Genomic DNA, 14081 nt, shown 5'->3' on the forward strand with positions numbered 1-14081 from the left:
ACGAAAAAAACTTTTCGGAAGAAATAGATAATTAAACCTATATTTGATGTTCACCGTTAACTAAGAAGTTATCAAGCCACAATTGCACCGGAATAATTTTATTCCATCCTACATATTCCTTCGGTAAAAAATCATCTACGTAAAATAAACGTTTTCGAATAACATTAGATTTTACTGGGGAAAACAAAGTCTGAACAAAGGAGCAGTTTTGCAAAGGATGACAAAATGTCTGAGTGAAATAAGTAATAGTACTTACGTTAACAGTATTACCGTTGAGCGATGCATAGTTTGAAGCCGAGTACTGTTAATATAAACATGAAAATCTATTATTATTGTTTACATACATGATAAACTAATCGTTATCAACATATACCTTTCCACTATAATGTATTGTCTAAATTAACTGTATCAAACTAAAGATACAAACTGTAGCCGCCATTTCTGTCTTAGGGACTAAGGGGTTGTGCCGAATAGTGAAGTGCGAAAAAACCTTTCCAATAGTTTTCAAGAAGTAGCTAACCAACAAAATCCAAGATGGCCGCCTAGTGGGAATTCTGATTAATTTATCGGACTCAATATCAAATTGGCCAAATTAGACCTTCCGGTATTTCTTAAGGAGGGGCGATCACAAGAATTAAGTGTCAAATTCAAAGACAGCCATCTTGTGGCCATTTTCTTTTCTCTATCAGACTTTAACTAAATAGGCCCTGTTAACTATCAGAAAAGTCTTTCCAGTACATCTAAAGGAATAGTGATACCAAACCTCAGCTCTCAAAATTAAACATAGCCATCTAGCAGCATTTTGTTAATCCGATCAGACACATCATTAACTGGGCACAGCACGAAACCAATGGAAACCTACATGTGACGTTGTCCTTCCAGTATTTCTTCAGTCATATAGCGATAACACGGGTTGTTTGAGGACGGACGTATGACGGACCACAGACGTTGGGCGATTAGAATAGCTCATTATCTGATGACGTTGGACTAAAATTTATCTTAAAATCTGTCCCATTTTTCAAATGTACACTTAATCAAACTTTGTAATTATATTGCGTGTTTCTGTCTCTTGTCAAAAGCAAAACAAAATAAAAACAAAAAACAAACAAACAAAACATTCCATATATCTAGTATCTTCAGATCATATATCGTAATATTGTCCGATTGAAATATACCCGTACGTACTTCGCTTTCAGTATAACGAGGCGGATGGTAATGTGGATTAAGGTGTTCATGGGCAAATCGACTTGGATTGTGGTTCCCATGTCGTCCTACGTTGTTGTCGTATGTATAGTCAGGCGGAGGAATGTAAACCTGAAGCCAAACAAACCAAATATCTTAGCCAACATTGTCAGAATACAACAAATAGCACATGTAACAACTGGAAATCAACTACAATACATTAAATACCCCCGTTGGCTATCGTTGTCCTTAGAAACAATTGCTAGTAATAGAGGACAGAACAGCTGTATAATGGGCTTTGTTCTTTCCTCTTTCATTATATTGTAGGTGTCAGTATCTTGTATATATTTTACAATGCATGTTGATAAAGTTTCAGGATATGGGTTCTTTATTAAGAATCAAAATACATGGTGACATTACGTATTTAGAGAGGGATCAGCATCAATCAATTTTTATCATGAATACATACCATTTATATCCATCAGGTTAATACTATGACATAAAAAATATTTTCGCCATATAACAACATATTTACAAAAACGTTACACATTTAAAATGTATTTTGTTTTACGTCCTATTAACAGCCAGTGCCATTTAAGAACGTGACTAGTTATGCAAATCGGTAATTTATAAATGTAATGAACATGTAACGAATAACTGAGGCATCGACGCTCCTGCTCTTTAAACATTTTTTTGCATGTACCATAGTGGTGAAGGGCTCGACTTACAATGAAGATTCTTAAATCTAGAAAATAAGCATTGTCTACACATATTAAACAGTTTGTCAATGCGTTTAATTATCCATAAAAAAACATTAAGTTAAAAAATTGAATTATCACGATTAAAACAATGCGTCTCCTGTAGAAGTGTTTAAAGACAATCTTTAACCTTGATCAATAACTATCAGATTTATAGCCAGAGGTAACACGTGATATTATAACACTTCAGTCAGTGTAAATACGAGCCAAAATCTGTTTAGGGGTTCGTCAGACATGTGGTTGATTAGGAACGATACGAGACACGTTAAGAGGAGACGGTCGGATATTGAAAACACTTAATGCTCCCTCGCCTTCATAAAATCAAAAGGGGGCATACATTTTAATTTTGTATTTCAGCCAATCGAGTTTCCCAACAAAGGTATCATGTCATGACTTTCTGTCAGACATGAGGTTCGAAAGCTACATGATTGGTTTTAACAGTATTGTATTACCAAAATATTTACAACATATGGGTCAATATATACATCAATTCAAGTTTAGGGATCTGGCAACAAGAGTACGCTCTTATTTGAAGCCATCTCCCAAGCTACATGATTGTATGCACTGAACTGTCGTCTGATATTATCCTTATGATGCGGCTTGTTTAATACACGATTTATGGAACAAGGTACGTATCCCTGGTGTAAGGTGTTATGAGTATACTTTTTCCCAATTTGTTTCAAATGTTCTGTCTCCTAGTGTCTTATTTATAGTGGATAAAAAAACTGCCGTAAAATAAATTAATTTCTGTCTAGTATGGACGCCTAAATATGACTGCTCAGGTATCTACTTCATTTCAAGTTTTTTCTCATGTGTTTTGGTATTTTGCTATGATTTATTTTAAACCTAATGCCATTTTAAACATTTAAAAGAATTATATATGACTTCCTGGTTGTCAGAAACAACCTTGAAATAGCATGTGCTTCCTTTGTGTTGATTCAAACCAACTGTTTTATTACGCAAAAAAAAACATGTGTCATTGCATCAAATTGCTCAAATGCTTTGTTGTTATATCAATAACGTTACGTATTTGAATTGCAAATTTGTAAGGGCGTAACGGTTGGTGCCTGTGATCAAAGCGGTGTTTATAAATAATCGTGTTGAATATGCTACCTCATTGTCCTTGCTGAATAACCGTAATCTTATGAAAAAATTGTACCCGGAGTCACTCTCCGAGAACCTATTTAGTATACTCCGCATATATCTATTTACTGATATTTCGTTCTTGAATTACTAGGAGGATAGCAATGAAATTCCTTAAAAAAAGTTTACAAAAAAAATAATAAAAATTTAAAAAAAATCTTTTTTAGGAGAAAATTCCTTACTTTTCTTTGTAAACTAATGATGATTATCACATCCATCTTTTCAGAGAATATATTTTTCAAGTTTTGTTTTATTCTTACACGTGAAAAGCCCTCTTAAAATATTTACAGTATATACATCTAGTAAATAATGAGAATATACATATATGAGATTGATGAATAGCTTCGATTATATAACAGTATTTATATATACATGTCATTATGGATACTACTAGTTCTTATTGTATTCATCCTAATACTATAATAAAGTTTAATAATATGCATATTATTTAATTATACAACACCGCAGTCTTTGTAAAAAAAAAAATTTAAAAAGACATGTATTTCATTCTATGATCAAAGATGAATATTTTAACCATTATGTCACACTTTAACTGTTTAAACACAAGTTCCATTTCGGGGAAATTTAGATGAGTATTTTGTATACACATGGGTAAATAAGAAACAGACTATAAGCTCCCATGGTGTATCAGAACTAGCCTTGCATTCACACCTGCCTTGTTGGATACACCTGTTGTACAAGTTAATTTAAATATAACACTTATTACGTGAAGAAAATGTCTGTTACTCGGGGATATAATAAAACGTTTTAGGATAATATCATACTTATGTTAATATTGGACAATGATAATATCCGTTGGTTGAGTATGTGTAATCAACACGAAAGTTTATTATACAATAAATCTTACTGAAAACACACACATTTAGTTATTCGATAAAAATAAAGATACAAAGGCCTATCGGGAGTTTTTTTTTTATTAAGCCGATTATTATTCCAGATAAGTTGGTCTCGTTAATCTTGGTTGAATCATTAATAGGTCCTCTTGCTCGTTGGTATTTGAGCTAAATCTCTCTTTCTCAACATAATTATCCGATAAAATCACGACAAATTTGATAGGTGAAGGATGAGTATATTTTGATTAGTTTTGCAAGGAAATGGCTCGTTGTTATTATGTTTATAGTAGAACTCCGATTTCATGTCTCGACTTTAATTATCTGATATCTGAAACTATCTGATACAAAAGGCATTTTAGTCGTATTAACTCCCCAATGCTTTCACACATCTCGTCGGCGTCGCTTGTCTATGATCTGATATGCGGTCACTCTATACACATACGAAGAGACTCTCCTCCTACACCCCCTCCTTACCCCCCCCCCCCCCCCCCCCCCCCCGACCCCCGGTCCCTCCCTTTTTTGTTGCCTACTGAATTAAATATTGGCGTCTTCGTTGCGACAATTGATCGTAGTCTGCTGTGTTTCAATAACACAGGTAAAATAAGCATAGAATGCTCTATTTCATGTATTGACATTTTCATTAGCCTTAGATTGTTCATCCATGCAAGAAGAGAAAACATTCTGAGTGGAAATCCCAAGCTGTTTATATACAAACATAACAAATATTATGTATCTAGCCTTCAACTTATATTCTAGGTGAGTCTCTCTTGCAGTTAGCACTTAGGATAAACATTGTAACAGAAAGTGTTTTGAATGTTTCCCTGTGTTTGATGAAGATGTGAAAAAAATCAGTTGAAGTTTACTTCGGATTCAAACGTACAGAGGTATAAAGTAATATTAAATTTTTTGGACATTAACCTAAAGTCACTTGAGCATTGTTTTCATTGTTTCCATTTTATGATATAAATGAAAACCTAATTCATTGAAATATCAAAACTTTTGACATTTCATATCTATGAAGCCCTACTTTATCTATAACACATAAAGTTACCATAACGAGCAAATGGCCAAACAAAGACATTATTCTAGATAAATATATCATCCACATCAAAAGCAATGTGGTCTCGGTGTATGTGAATGTGTGTGAATCTTAAAATTGTAAGCAAAGAGACTCCTAGTAGGCGATAATTTGATTTTCATGACAAATCATCTCATCCACTTTAAACGCAATCAAGCAATTGTTTAGCGGGATTGAATTACGCTTATATCAGGATAATCAATTCGGAGGATCTAAATGTTCTATCTGGCTGTATTGTAACGGCAACAGGCAAAACGATACTAACGCAAACTCGCTTCTGAGTGTGAAAAAGAGGACAGCAAATATCAGTTTCATAGAGATTGGTTTGTCTTGGTCAAGGGACGAAATTATCGCCTGGGACATTAACAACTATAGAGTATTGCGGATGTCTAGTCATGGGGACAGAACGCATTATTTCCCACGCTAAGGCATTAGACTACAATCGAGGTGTTGCAATATTTTTTTATATAATATATATAATTATACGCATTTGATTTTCGCCATTTCAACGTCCCTTTAAAGGGGCTTGGAATGAAATCCACACATATTCTAGTATTTCTACGGAATAAGTAATGATCACAAAATTAGAGTTTGGGCATGTTTAAATTAAAGGCAGCAGGGGGTTCCATAATTACAAGAAATAGGAATTTAAAACAAGCGTATAATGAATATATAGAAATGGTACGATTAAAAATAAAAACTTACTTGAGGGTCGATATATCTCCTTCCCTGCATCCTCGTACACTCTAAAAGTTACATGAAAATTACATAAACTTTTAGTGAAACCGGCGAAGGACTACAAATGACATTATTTTTTAGATAGTTTACCTGACGTGTTCTAAATCTCTCTAAAGGAACATATGTTTGTAACAAAAAGCCAATCAAAAAATATACACTGTATTTGTTAATGCTATCTATTTTTTTAAAATACATTATATTTTCATGTAAACAATGAGTTATAATGTGTCTTCAAAATTGAATAAAAGCCAACAAAATTGACATTAGAAAGGAATATTAGATAACCAGCTGTGACAAATAACCATTTAACTTACGTGTAGAATCCAGTATATGCAGTTATTTTAACACTGCAGTTTGACTCAGTCTAGCCTTGTGTGCGCACAGCTACAGTGTACTTCCTGGTTACATAGTGAGGCCTCGCTGGTTATTCCAAATGTTTATGTTTAGATAATGTATTTCAATTATTTAGTACGGAAGTATTACACAAAAACATCTAAACAATATCACGTTCCAAGTGCACGTGTATCTTCTCCTAGTATCTAAACCATATCAGGAAAGGCGACTATGACACCAGCTAGTGATTAACAAACAAAAGGATAGGTAAGAAAATACAAATCCAACGTCTAACAATGGGAGCAGCCGATTCTTTTTGTTAAGGTATATTACACTTAGAGTATAAAAGACATGTTTACTGACAAACCACTAAGGAGACATTTTCTGGAAAATATATGTCAATACTGGGTGTTTATCACAGGAACGCGTCTTATTAGACATATGTTTCTATTAAGGACATGTCCATAAATTGGCAAGCTCTCAAAGTGAGGTCCAGAATAGTGACAATCGAAACTATTAACGGTGTAAGATATTTTAGATTATTACATTGACTAATCATGTTACATCAAAAACGGAAAGCTATCGTGTTTTGATATATAACATTATAGCGAATGCATGTTAAATGTATTGTGAGAGTTATGTGATAAAAAGTATCTAAAATCAGTTTTCATTTCAGATGCAATTAAACAAAAAACAAAAACAAAACAAAAACGAGTTTTATAATCATTTTTCATATTTTGCGAGTCTTTGCAATCAAACATGGAAAATTAAAAAAAAATGAGAGGAGTTTCATAAAACCTCAAATGAAATGAAAATTAATTTCAGATAAATTTTTATCACAAAACTTGGAAAATTTTCATTTGACAGGGTTTTTATAGTCAAGATTCGGAGACTTAATCCAATAGAGACAACTACAGTGTTACGCGATTCACCGTCCATGAAATCTCTTCATTGTCCATATGAGGTCACAATCGATATCTGATTGGCACTGTCGAGGGAAAACACTTCAGGATATACTTAAACATAAAAAAAAAAATACAAAAATATTTCACGGGCGAAAATTATATTTGTATTCGACAATGCTATCACCACAGAGTATTCTGAACGAGCAAAAATGAGTCCTTCAGAAGTATACGGTGATAGATCTCAATATATGTTTATATTTAAAAAAGAATATTTGCAATTAAACACTCTGACACCTAATGAATGGATGCAATAAACGTCAAGACTTTATATTTGCTTTATTTTTGCTTGTTAACATATGAGACACGGTTTTGTTATGAAATAACATTGTAACGGTATTGTAATGTATGTCTGCTTGTATTCAAACATTTTTAACACACCTGAAACCAAGCTACGGATACGCCGCTGATATTTTGTTGCGTCCTTGTATAGGTGCTTAAACACCAAATCAAACCCACTCCTGGTATTTCCACTGCATAAGTAAATGTAACAACTAAAGAGCACAAAGTGAGTCAAATCCGGTTGGGTGTTCTACTTCAAAGTCCTCAGCGGTTACGCGAATTGCCATAAATAGAAGAAAAGTAAGCGATTGATAAATACATAGCGAGTGGAATAAACAGAAACCATCACATGATGATCTAGACCACTCCTTCCTTACATCCTCTTGCTAATGGATACATAGAAAGTGGAATAAAAAGAAACGCTTACACGCCATTACATATCTTTCTTATAGCTGAGGGGGGAAAGTCTAAATATAAACGCTCATTTAATATTGATTTTAATGCGCTTTTAATGGAAGACACGCTCTTATCTGAAGCCATCTCCCTAGCTACATGATTGTATGCACTGAACTGTCGTCTGATATTATCCTTATGATGCGGCTTGTTTAATACACGATTTATGGAACAAGGTACGTATCCCTGGTGTAAGGTGTTATGAGTATACTTTTTCTCAATTTGTTTCAAATGTTCTGTCTCCTAGTGTCTTATTTATAGTGGATAAAAAAACTGCCGTAAAATAAATTAATTTCTGTCTAGTATGGACGCCTAAATATGACTGCTCAGGTATCTACTTCATTTCAAGTTTTTTCTCATGTGTTTTGGTATTTTGCTATGATTTATTTTAAACCTAATGCCATTTTAAACATTTAAAAGAATTATATATGACTTCCTGGTTGTCAGAAACAACCTTAAAATATCATGTGCTTCCTTTGTGTTGATTCAAACCAACTGTTTTATTACGCAAAAAAACATGTGTCATTGCATCAAATTGCTCAAATGCTTTGTTGTTATATCAATAACGTTACGTATTTGAATTGCAAATTTGTAAGGGCGTCAGTTGGTGCCTGCGATCAAAGCGGTGTTTATAAATACTCGTGTTGAATATGCTACATCATTGTCCTTGCTGAATAACCGTAATCTTATGAAAAAATTGTACCCGGAGTCACTCTTGGAGAACCTATCTAGTATACTCCGCATATATCTATTTACTGCTATTTCGTTCTTGTATTTACTAGGAGGATAGCAATGAAATTCCTTTAACAAAAGTTTACAAAAAAAAAAAAAAAAAAAAATTAAATTCTTTTTTAGGAGAAAATTCCTTACTTTTCTTTGTAAACTAATGATGATTATCACATCCATCTTTTCAGAGAATATCTTTTTCAAGTTATGTTTTATTCTTACACGTGAAAAGCCCTCTTAAAAATATTTACAGTATATACATCTAGTAAATAATGAGAATATACATATATGAGATTGATGAATAGCTTCGATTATATAACAGTATTTATATATACATGTCATTAGGGATACTACTAGTTCTTATTGTATTCCTCCTAATACTATAATAAAGTTTAATAATATGCATATTATTTAATTATACAACACCGCAGTCTTTGTAAAAAAAAAATTTAAAAAGACATGTATTTCATTCTATGATCAAAGATGAATATTTTAACCATTATGTCACACTTTAACTGTTTAAACACAAGTTCCATTTCGGGGAAATTTAGATGAGTATTTTGTATACACATGGGTAAATAAGAAACAGACTATAAGCTCCCATGGTGTATCAGAACTAGCCTTGCATTCACACCTGCCTTGTTGGATACACCTGTTGTACAAGTTAATTTAAATATAACACTTATTACGTGAAGAAAATGTCTGTTACTCGGGGATATAATAGGACGTTTTAGGATAATATCATACTTATGTTAATATTGAACAATGATAATATCCGTTGGTTGAGTATGTGTAATCAACACGAAAGTTTATTATACAATAAATCTTACTGAAAACACACACAGTTAGTTATTCGATAAAAATAAAGATACAAAGGCCTATCGGGAGTTTTTTTTTATTAAGCCGATTATTATTCCAGATAAGTTGGTCTCGTTAATCTTGGTTGAATCATTAATAGGTCCTCTTGCTCGTTGGTATTTGAGCTAAATCTCTCTTTCTCAACATAATTATCCGATAAAATCACGACAAATTTGATAGGTGAAGGATGAGTATATTTTGATTAGTTTTGCAAGGAAATGGCTCGTTGTTATTATGTTTATAGTAGAACTCCGATTTCATGTCTCGACTTTAATTATCTGATATCTGTAACTATCTGATACAAAAGGCATTTTAGTCGTATTAACTCCCCAATGGTTTCACACATCTCGTCGGCGTCGCTTGTCTATGATCTGATATGCGGTCACTCTATACACATACGAAGAGACTCTCCTCCTACACCCCCTCCTTACCCCCCCCCCCCCCCCCCCCCCCCCCCAAAACAAAAAGCCAATCAAAAAATATACACTGTATTTGTTAATGCTATCTATTTTTTTCAATACATTATATTTTCATGTAAACAATGAGTTATAATGTGTCTTCAAAATTGAATAAAAGCCAACAAAATTGACATTAGAAAGGAATATTAGATAATCAGCTGTGACAAATAACCATTTAACTTACGTGTAGAATCCAGTATATGCAGTTATCTTAACACTGCAGTTTGACTCAGTCTAGCCGTGTGTGCCTAGAGCTACAGTGTACTTCCTGGTTACATAGTGAGGCCTCGCTGGTTATTCCAAATGTTTATGTTTAGATAATGTATTTCAATTATTTAGTACGGCAGTATTACACAAAAACATCTAAACAATATCACGTTCCAAGTGCGCGTGTATCTTCTCCTAGTATCTAAACCATATCAGGAAAGGCGACTATGACACCAGCTAGTGATTAACAAACAAAAGGATAGGTAAGAAAATACAAATCCAGCGTCTTACGATGGGAGCAGCCGATTCTTTTTGTTAAGGTATATTACACTTAGAGTATAAAAGACATGTTTACTGACAAACCACTAAGGAGACATTTTCTGGAAAATATATGTCAATACTGGGTGTTTATCACAGGAACGCGTCTTATTAGACATGTTTCTATTAAGGACATGTCCATAAAATAGCAAGCTCTCAAAGTGAGGTCCAGAATAGTGACAATCGAAACTATTAACGGTGTAAGATATTTTAGATTATTACATTGACTAATCATGTTACATCAAAAACGGAAAGCCATCGTGTTTTGATATATAACATTATAGCGAATGCATGTTAAATGTATTGTGAGAGTTATGTGATAAAAAGTATCTAAAATCAGTTTTCATTTCAGATGCAATTAAACAAAAAACAAAAAAAAAACAAAAAAACGAGTTTTATAATCATTTTTCATATTTTGCGAGTCTTTGCAATCAAACATGGAAAATAAAAAAAAATGAGAGGAGTTTCATAAAACCTCAAATGAAATGAAAATTAATTTCAGATAAATTTTTATCACAAAACTTTTGACAGGGTTTTTATAGTCAAGATTCGGAGACTTAATCCAATAGAGACAACTATAGTGTTGCGCGATTCACCGTCCATGAAATCTCTTCATTGTCCATATGAGGTCACAATCGATATCTGATTGGCACTGTCGAGGGAAAACACTTCAGGATATACTTAAACATAAAAAAGAAAATACAAAAATATTTCACGGGCGAATTAACTGACTAAAATGTTGATTTTGTGATAAAATTATATTTGTATTCGACAATGCTATCACCACAGAGTATTCTGAACGAGCAAAAATGAGTCCTTCAGAAGTATACGGTGATAGATCTCAATACATGTATATGTTTATATTTAAAAAAAAATATTTGCAATTAAACACTCTGACACCTAATGAATGGATGCAATAAACGTCAAGGCTTTATATTTGCTTTATTTTTGCTTGTTAACATATGAGACACGGTTTTGTTATGAAATAACATTGTAAAGGTATTGTAATGTATGTCTGCTTGTATTCAAACATTTTTAACACACCTGAAACCAAGCTACGGATACGCCGCTGATATTGTGTTGCGTCCTTGTATAGGTGCTTAAACACCAAATCAAACCCACTCCTGGTATTTCCACTGCATAAGTAAATGTAACAACTAAAGAGCACAAAGTGAGTCAAATCCGGTTTGGTGTTCTACTTCAAAGTCCTCAGCGGTTACGCGAATTGCCATAAATAGAAGAAAAGTAAGCGATTAATAAATACATAGCGAGTGGAATAAACAGAAACCATCACATGATGATCTAGACCACTCCTTCCTTACATCCTCTTGCTAATGGATACACAGAAAGTGGAATAAAAAGAAACTCTTACACGCCATTACATATCTTTCTTATAGCTGAGGGGAAAAAGTCTAAATATAAACGCTCATTTAATATTGAATTTTTAATGCGCTTTTAATGGAAGACAAGCTATAGAATTATGCTTAAAATAATATCAAGACTGGGCAAACTCTACAAAATGGATATCTAAATCAAAAGTTACATTAATCGCTGGGTTCATTTAAACCAACAAATATAATTGCATTACCGTGGTGAATCCAGTATATGCAAATATAGTCTTTTCAAACAACACTGCGGATTAGTTCAATCTTGTTCAAAGTGCATACAGTACTTTTTGTTATATGTGAATGTATATGTACGTCGGGATTTCCTACTGGTGCCTTCAAATGAAAGGCATTTTTTCTGACAACACAAAGGAACATACAAAATCGGGATACCAAGTGCATATTACACTCTTTTTTTTCCATTTTTAGTGTCTCCAAATAACAAATACTTGATCAGGAATAGCATCTAGAAGGAAAGTAGCAAACTATCTAAGTAACCAACGTGTTGCAGTGTGACAAATCTTGATAGCCTGCTGAACAGTGAGGGAGCATTTAAGCGTAAACGTAACTCTATTTACGAACACAAAATGTAAAAATGACAGGGCATTAGATAGATTTTATCAAGGAGTCTCTACAAAAAATATTTTAACTAGAGACCAAGTACAAGCCAAGAACAATATATAACGTTAAGGTACAATGGTTTACAGTATTTAAGACAAGCAAGTCGTATTTTAAAATTGTACATCATTTATTCACGCTTGTTAAAAACATTTAAATGTAGCATGCCTTTTGTCAATTCCTTGGTGTAATTGTTTATCGAATCTTTTAAACATTTTCAACTCATTTTTTAGTAGAGTAGATGTGTGTACAACATTAAAGTACAAAAGAACCACGTTGGTTTGACCATACAGAACAACACATCTTCGTTCATTTGATCCACCTCTTATTTTGGTCAATTAAAAGAGTTCAATCCTGGAACCATGTACGTAATTAGTTCGGTATTTCCTTACATGACTCCCCACACGGATGTGTATGCTTATATACATTCACATTTGATGTTTCTATCTATTTTCACTACAAAAGCGACGTATATAGTTACATTTATTTTATCTATAGATATAGACCCAGGTCATCCAATACAAACGTATGTCTAACATACTACTAATATAATATAGCTACTGTATTTTTATATCATTTATGATACATACTCTGTAAATAATATTTTACGTGCTTTAGCCTTAGTAACACGGTAAAATAGTATTTTATCCTAAGTAACACTATAAAGATGTACTTTAGCGTTAGTAACACGTTAAAATAATATGTTATCCTAAGTAACGCAGTAAGAAAGAACTTTAGCCTTAGTAACACGGTAAAATAGTATTTAGCCTAAGTAACACGGTAAAGAAGAACTTTAGCCTAAGTAACACGGTAAAGAATAATTTTAGCCTAAGTAACACGGTAAGGAGGTTCTTTTAGCCTTAGTAACTCGGTAAGGAAGATCGTTTAGCCTTAGGTAACACGGTAAAGAATGCCTTATCCTTAGTAACAGGGTTAAAAAACATTCACCCTAAGTAATACGATAAAGAAGAAATTTAGCCCTTAGTAAAACTAGGGAAGTACTTTATCTTAAGTTACACATTAAAGTTCTTCTTTAGCCGAAGTTACACGGTAAAGAGGTTTAGCCTTAGAAACAAGGTAAAAAAGTAGCCTTAGCCTAAATAACACGATAAAGAAGTATTTTTATCCTAGGTAACCCGTAAAGAAGTACATTAGTCGCAGTCGGTACTGAAGAACTTAAGCCTTAGTCACACGGTAAAGAGGTGGGGTTATTTTAGTCTAAGTAACACAATAAACAAATACTTAAGCTTTAGTAACACACTGCATAGTATGTGTTAGAGAGTAAAAGCTTAAGAGGCAAATGGTGCACCAAACTATCGGATTGTCCAAATGTTTCTTGAAACTGACTGTTCAACCATCATACGTTACCATATTGTGTCACATGGGTATGACATTTATGTTTTAGTAAGCATGTTGGATGTGGAATGATGGTGGTTGGTCGATACTGCGATTGGACGTTAACAATAACAGGTTTCAGACTCCAAGAAAATTCAACAATGTTTTTTTCTAAACGAGAATGGTTATTACCCAACCAGATAGGCCTGGTTATAGGATGAAACTACATGATAATATTTGGAAGAAAAAAAAACATTGTGTGATTCTTAAACAAATGTTTAACAAACTTTGGATCAAAAAACTATTGTAGAACAATGACTGTTATGAATGCTGTTTTATCTGTAATGACTTGCTAATGAATTCATGTCGGTTTTAGTTTTGTAATTTACTAAA

At 33.1% G+C, this 14081-nt stretch overlaps 1 protein-coding gene across 2 annotated transcripts in view; it reads right to left on the reverse strand.

Annotated features, from left to right (window-relative positions):
* Nucleotides 1-10064, reverse strand: part of LOC117341993 (coadhesin-like) — a 47801-nt gene extending 37737 nt beyond the window's left edge. Inside the window, exons 1-4 of one of the 2 annotated variants that reach the window (XM_033903929.1) lie at nucleotides 10010-10064; nucleotides 5721-5761; nucleotides 1186-1314; nucleotides 257-301 (exon numbers count right to left, since the gene is read on the reverse strand). In XM_033903929.1, the coding sequence (XP_033759820.1) occupies nucleotides 257-301; nucleotides 1186-1314; nucleotides 5721-5750 (204 nt within the window). In that variant the 5' untranslated portion in view covers nucleotides 5751-5761; nucleotides 10010-10064. Of the gene's footprint in view, nucleotides 1-256; nucleotides 302-1185; nucleotides 1315-5720; nucleotides 5762-6067; nucleotides 6344-10009 lie in introns of those variants that run through there. The other variant, XM_033903928.1, reaches the window with a different exon arrangement.
* Between the last annotated feature and the right edge of the window lie 4017 nt (nucleotides 10065-14081).

This window comes from Pecten maximus, chromosome 14 (genome assembly GCF_902652985.1).
Source record: "Pecten maximus chromosome 14, xPecMax1.1, whole genome shotgun sequence".
NCBI classification, from domain to species: domain Eukaryota; kingdom Metazoa; phylum Mollusca; class Bivalvia; order Pectinida; family Pectinidae; genus Pecten; species Pecten maximus.